The sequence below is a fragment of the Archocentrus centrarchus genome, chromosome 1 (genome assembly GCF_007364275.1).
Source record: "Archocentrus centrarchus isolate MPI-CPG fArcCen1 chromosome 1, fArcCen1, whole genome shotgun sequence".
NCBI classification, from domain to species: domain Eukaryota; kingdom Metazoa; phylum Chordata; class Actinopteri; order Cichliformes; family Cichlidae; genus Archocentrus; species Archocentrus centrarchus.
The window spans coordinates 15,246,503-15,253,511 of NC_044346.1; the positions used below are offsets into that span (position 1 = coordinate 15,246,503).

Genomic DNA, 7,009 nt, shown 5'->3' on the forward strand with positions numbered 1-7,009 from the left:
GGTGCAAACCACTGGTTGCACTATAGAACAAGAAGGCCAGATAACAAAAAAAAACACCTCTGAAACCAAGATTAACTTGTACCAGAATGATGGGAAGAGAAAAGTATGGGGAATGAGAGAAACAGCTCATGATCTCAAGCATGCCACATCATCTATCAAATATAGCAGAAGCAATGTTGAGGCATGGACGTGTATGGCTGCCAGTTAGAGCTGGGTCACTAGTGGTGATTGAGGATGTGACTGCTGACAGATGCAGCAGGAAGAATTTTGACATGCACAGAGCTATACTGTCTGCTAAGATTCAGCCAAATGCTGCAAAACTGATGAGCCAGCACTTCACAGAGCAAACCCAACTGAAGGTGGCTGCTGTAGCTATTAAAACGGAGGAAGAGGATGTGGATGGTGATAGTCCATCAGTTTGGGAGAATCGGATTCTGACGGAGGCATAATGAATAGAAATGTTGTCTTTTTCGTGGAAGAAAAAAATGTACGCACAGTACACAGTGCAGAACAGCTACCTAAACTGCACTCCCACAGAGGTAGCTTATCTCATCGATAGTTTTACATCCTCGCTTCGCACGACTTTGGATACTGTGGCTCCTCTGATGAAGAAAGACTCAAATCAGAAGTGCTTGACTAACCAATATCTCACAAACACGCAGCTTAAAGCTGATAACCTGCAAGCTGGAGAGGAAATGGTGTCTCACTAATTTAGAAGATCTTCATTTAGCCTGGAAACAGAGTTTGTTGCTCTATAAAAAAGCCCTTCGTATAGCTAGGACATCTTACTATTCATCACTGATTGAAGAAAATAAGAGCAACCCCAGGTTTCTTTTCAGCACTGTAGCCAGGCTGACAAAGAGTCAGAGCTCTGTAGAGCTGAGTATTCCTTTCATTTTAACTAGTAATGACTTCATACTTTTCAGGCTTTTAAGGTGGCAGTAATTAAACCATTACTTTTAAAGCCATCACTTGACCCAGCTGTCTTAGCTAATTATAGGCCAATCTCCAACCTTTCTTTTCTCTCAAAAATTCTTGAAAGAGTAGTTGTAAACCAGCTAACTGATTATCTGCAAAGGAGTGGTTTATTTGAAGAGTTTCAGTCAGGTTTCAGAATTCATCACAGTACAGAAACAGCATTAGTGAAGGTTAAAAATGATCTTTTCAGGGCCTCTGACAGTGGACTCATCTCTGTGCTTGACCTGCTAGACCTCAGTGCAGCTTTAGATACTGTTGACTATAGTATTTTATTACAGAGGTTGTTTTTAATCATAGATTACACTATTTTTATTCTTTATCCTGCCACTGTAACACATAATTTTATCCTATGGGATCGATAAAATATCTATCTATTACAAAGAGGTTGCAAGAGATTTTACTGGGCGTTTGTTTGCTTTGTGTTACCACACTTTTACACCATCCATATGAAACAAAATCCAGCTGCTAGTGCCAGTGAACTGCTGTTGTTCATCCTACGGGGGCAGTAATATGCCCGGCAGTGGTCGAGTTAAAATTGGCACTGTGAGCCAACCATAGAAGAAGAAAAGGGACCCGCTCCAAGGAGGAGAAAAAGGAGGAGGAGGAGGTGGGGATCGACGCAAAAGCAGTCTGCGAACATTTGCAACACAATGGGGCGCAGCGAGGAGCTCAGTGAGTTTCAGCGGGGCACTGTGGTAGGATGCTACCTGTGCAACAAATCAGTCCGTGAGATCTCCGCGCTGTTGAGCCTGCCCCGGTCCACTGTCAGCGCCGTGATTTTAAAGTGGAAACGTGGAGGAATAACGACGGCTCTGCCCCGGAGCGGCCGACCGCACAAGCTCAAAGAGGAGGATCGCCAAGTGCTGGAGAGAGTGGCGCTGGAGAAGTGTTTGCCCTCCATAAAAGCTCTCACCGCCGAGTTTCAGACCGCATCCGGAGCCAATGTCAGCTCCACCACTGTCCGCAGGGAGCTTCATGAGATGGGTTTCCGAGGCCGAGTGTCCTCATACGGCAAGCCCAAAGGTGCGTCCAGGAGGCCTGGGAATGAGGAATCCAGCGGTTGCATACACATATGGGTGCAGTGTTAGGGTGTCCTAATACTTTTGGCCTTCCTCTAATTATCCTCCTGCATGTGATGCCTGAACGTTCATGCAATTTATTTGTTTGTTTTATCTGGCTGCTGGATGCAGCGGTTTGCTGCAGAGCAGGAGTGATGATGGTGGTGTTTCAAAACTATATCTGTGTGATTAATAAACTTCCCAAAGTCACAACATTCACGCAGAATAGTTCATTAAAGTTAACTCTGATTCCAGTACGGCTTCGGGTTAATGTTGCTTCACATGGATGGAGTAGGGGACCTGAAGTAAAAGTACTCCCCGACCCCTGACATCCGTTTTCTGGGATCTGGAATAGTACTACATAGCCCAGTTAGTTTGTGGTTGTTGTGATGAAGAGGACTTTACAAATTGGAACTATTCTGGCTTACAATCTGTGTCATCTGCTAAATGGATCACATAGGAGAACGCTGTCAAAGGTGGGGAAGCTGAATGAAACCAAGGATTTTTTTATTTTTTTTTTTTAAATCCTTAATTGGTATTTAAACCTTCTGTTGAGTCTTTTTAGCAAATGAATTGACTTCAGCTCATTACTGTCACATGAACTGATTTTAGCAGCACATATTTTCTTTACTGAAGACCCACATCTGTCACTGTTATATTAGCACACACCACAGAGAAAATTAGTTGCAAAGAAAGTTTGTGTATCCTGCTGACACCGCAGTATTTCTTTCATGCCAGGAGGGCCAAAGGTGGCAAAGAAGCAGGTGGACGTGTCCCGTCTGGACCTGCGCATTGGACGTGTAGTCGCAGCGCAGCAGCTCCCAGACACTGATGGACTGTATGTGGAGCAGATTGATGTTGGAGAGGCTTTTCCCAGGACAGTGGTCAGTGAAGTGGCTCACCACATACCTCTGGAGCAGGTAACAGTGTTAATGCAATGTAATTTATTTGAAAATGAACTGATTACCTGTAGTAAATATTTTGGATTACTGAATAATCTTTATTTTTCTCGGAACTCTACATGACAGATTCAGACTGCTCATTTTATAGACGTAACAGCCCAAAACAAAAAAGATACTGACAGATATTATGTTATAAATTGTTACACCGTATACACTCACTTTGTTAGGTACACCTGCTTAACTGCTTGTTTACAAAAAATGTAATCAGCCAATTACATTACAGCACCTCGGTGCATATAGGCATGCAAACATGGTCAAGACAACCTGCTGAAGTTCAAACTGAGCATCAGAATGGGGATGAAAGGTGATTTCAATGATTTTGAAAGTGGTATGGTTTTTGGTGCCAGATGTGCTGGTCTGAATATTTCAGAAACTGCTGATCTACTGGGAATTGCCCACATAGCCATCTCTGGGGTTTACAGAAAATGGACCAAAAAAGAGAAAATAATCCAGCGAGCGGCATTCTCCTGGTAAAAATGCCAGACGTCAGAGGAGAATGGTCAGATTGCTTCACACTGATAGGAACACAACAGTAACCACTTGACAGTGAGTGCCTAACTTTGCAGCGCCAGTTCTGGGAAGGATGCTCCAGCTTTTCACAGCAGCATCCTCTGCACAAAGTGATGATATTATAATTCTTTAACACTGAGCATTTGTCATATCATGGAGAGTTTTTAATTAAAAACTTGTTTAAAATTGCTCTTGAATGAGAATTTGATTCGAAGAGCACAGACCTATTCCATTTAGGATACCATTCTTTTATTTATTTTCTTTTCAAATTTACCATCATTTGCTTTTTTTGCTTGAACATGTGGAATCTTCTGTCCCTCGTGCAGATGCAGAATCGTATGGTAGTCCTGCTGTGTAACGTGAAGCCAGTGGAGACAAGAGGAATTGTGAACCAAGCCATGCTCATGTGTGCCACCTCGCAAGACAAGCTGGAAATCCTTGATCCTCCGAGCGGAGCAGTACCAGGGGACAGAGTGACTTTCCAGGAATTCCCAGGTACTACAGACATATCTTAAATAAATAATTGGCTTTACTGTTGCAAAACATGACTTTAACTATGCACAAACAAAAGTTTTCTCTGACCCTGCGAGGCAACTTTGGTGTGAATTGGACTGCAGATGGAGAGCAGACCTTGTTCCCAAACCTCACTGCTGGCTTCTCTGAGCTTTTGTGGCTGGATGTGAGCAAATCCCTGCAGCCACTTTCCATAATCTTGTGGAAAAGCCTTTCTAGAAAACAGCAGCTGTGCGGTTTTAATGTTTGAGCAGGCTTGCAACAAATTTCCTGAAATCATAAACCCTGCAAGTGTTGAGGCTTACTAAAGTATGTAGCGGATTCTAATGTATCAAATTGATTTCTTTGTTGCAGGGGAGCCTGATAAAGAGCTGAACCCCAAACAGAAGGTGTGGGAACAGGTTCAGCCAGACCTGCGCACAGACGGCCAGTGCGTTGCAACCTACAAAGGAGCTGCCTTTGAAGTTGCTGGAAAGGGAATGTGCAAAGCTCAAACCATGTCTGACTGTGAAATTAAATAAATGATCAGAGCCCCGTGCAAGTTTCTGCAGCCGGACGAGATCTAATATTATTGTGGAAAGCATTCCCAGAATAGTGGAGACTGTTACAGATGCATTTCAATGCCCACTGTTTGGGAGGGACATATCCCCCAAAAAATCACACGGGTGCTATGCTGGATGGTCGTGCACTTTTGTGCTATAAACCAAGTAAAATCATCGCAAAGTGCCCTATGTTGGATGGACATGAGAATTACTTAAATGTTTTTTTTTTTAATGGAAAAAAAATTGTGTAGTTTTGAATTTGACCAATGGGGGGCACTAGCATTCCCCATGATCACATGCAGTATGTGTCTGCTGGTTAGTTCACATGGTAGCATGCACCACACTGGCCACCTCAGCCTGGTGAAAAGAAAAGGAAAATTCAGAGAGTCCTTTTTTTTTTTTTCCTCCCTTCGGTAAAATGTTGTTTTCCGTGAAGACTATAAAGGTCATTTCTTTTCTGCTAAAGAAGAGATGAAACAGTTCAGAAATTCCTTTGAAAAGGGTGGGGTTTTTGTTTTTTCAATGATGAAAATGAGCTGAAAATCAGTCCAGCATGAAAGAAACTTTCTACTGAGTCCTATGTGTTGTTTAGCAATCCACAAAGTCTGTGATTTTGTTTCTTGGCAAATCTGTTATCTTAAAAACAATTCAGCTTTTTTTTTTTATCAGTGGCTTCCTGAAGTTTAAAAACACTGTGGTACTTCTGAATCTTTGATTTGGACGTAAAAGTGTTTTTACAGTATCGTCAAATTTTGTATGTCACCACTTTGCTGTTGTGTTTCACTGGTGGATGCTCATATTAAAACACAGCCAAAGTTTCAGCTGAGGTCAACAAACATGCCCGTCAGGCTCGAGGCAGTTTCTGTTACTCTATGAAGTGTTTGTGTCCGTGAGAGCGGGTATCTGGGACAAACAGCTCAGGCTGCGAGCACATAAGCTCCACCCGCCCTGCTGTTTAAATGTTTTGTTTGCGAGGGGCAGCCAATCGGAAGAAAACTGGCTTAAAGGGAGGGGAAGGCGCTAAAATGGATTGTTTCACACAAAGGATGAACTCAGGGGCAGCACCAAGGCCCAACATGAGTGTAAGAAAAAGGATTTTGGACTGTGAATAATGCCTCAAATTATGTTTGCTGTCTTAGTTTTAAAACACACAGTATAGTAAGTCCTTAAGAAGGCCAAAAAAAAAAAAAAAGTGAAAGACAAACAAGCGGAGTTTTTCTTCCTTCATTTTAAAGGAAGAACTGAACAACTGTGTGCTAAGAATGGGGATGTGATTGATATGATTCAGGAACCAAGAAGTGGAACAAAATGTCCAAGACACCATGTCACAGGTATTTGTTTGACAGTGCAGAGCAGAAAGGGACTGATGTCATTCTTCAGACATGGAAAAAGTTTATTGCTTGAATGTCATTCAGTACTTTTGGTGACAAAAGAAACACTTTATAATGCGGTCGACAGCTTGGAGTTTGTGTGCTCACATGAAGGGGAGATTGTTCTCATTCTCTGGTGTGTGTTGACTAATACTAGAGAATGATATTAATAAAACCATTTTAATATGAAAAGGTCAGGGAGGGATATAAATGTCATTCTCCCCCACCCCAGCCAACATGCAATCTCTTCATGTCAAACCCACGGGGTAAACCAAAGTGGAGATACTGTACAGGTTCGTGACACAGATGACGCGGTCCTGCAACCATGCGAGCGGTTTGCTGGAGGGGAAAGTTCATAAACACGTACCTGAAACCAGGTCTAACCGAGCTGAGTGAACCTGTGAGTAAAGTGCGGCTCCCCCGCTTTCTGTATCCTGTTTTTGAGGCACTGAGCACAACAAAACTCTACTTAGCGAAAGTACCACAGTCTCATAGTGGTTGAGGGTTATTCCTATATCATCATTGTTGTTCTGTAACATCACTGTATTACATTTTCTGTCATAAAGATTGGGAAATTTGCTGAAGGCTGGATTAAACTTGGCAGCTGTCCCGAGGAGCAAAAGCTGTTTTAAGAAACAGGGCCTTTAATAAGGGCGCTTAGGCAACTCCTGAACTTTGAGTTAATCTTGAGGTCCTGATTTAAAAAAAGAAACCTTGTGATAAATCAAATCAAGTTAATTATTTTAATTAACACTATCTAGAAGCTTAAAGTCTGGAAAGATCTCTTGGGCTTCCTGCCAGAAATCTTTCTTTTCTTTGCAGCTTTAAATCACTAATTCGGTTCAGGAAAAGATCGTAGCTTTAGTTCAAGCGGGTGAACCACATGTTAGAGACTCTGTCAGACAATGAGTGCAAAGCTACACAGACAGAAAAATTTTTAAACCCTGCAGTCAGTGCAGCGTCTGAACCGGTTTATGCTCAATTAAAATGGCATTTTATACAACAACGCCATATTTGTGCTTTTCACATAGTGTTGTGGACGTGTTGTGACTTTTAAGTCAGTTGGCAAACCAAAC

The 7,009-nt window shown here is 42.3% G+C and overlaps 1 protein-coding gene across 1 annotated transcript; it reads left to right on the forward strand.

Annotated features, from left to right (window-relative positions):
• Nucleotides 1-1,559: 1,559 nt before the first annotated feature.
• On the forward strand, nt 1,560-5,361 carry LOC115786365 (aminoacyl tRNA synthase complex-interacting multifunctional protein 1-like). Its single transcript, XM_030738498.1, has 4 exons — nt 1,560-2,001; nt 2,775-2,956; nt 3,835-4,003; nt 4,376-5,361. Exons 1-4 carry the CDS (start codon nt 1,629-1,631, stop codon nt 4,540-4,542), a joined length of 891 nt encoding a protein of 296 aa, XP_030594358.1. The 5' UTR covers nt 1,560-1,628; the 3' UTR covers nt 4,543-5,361.
• The last annotated feature ends 1,648 nt before the right edge of the window (nt 5,362-7,009 follow it).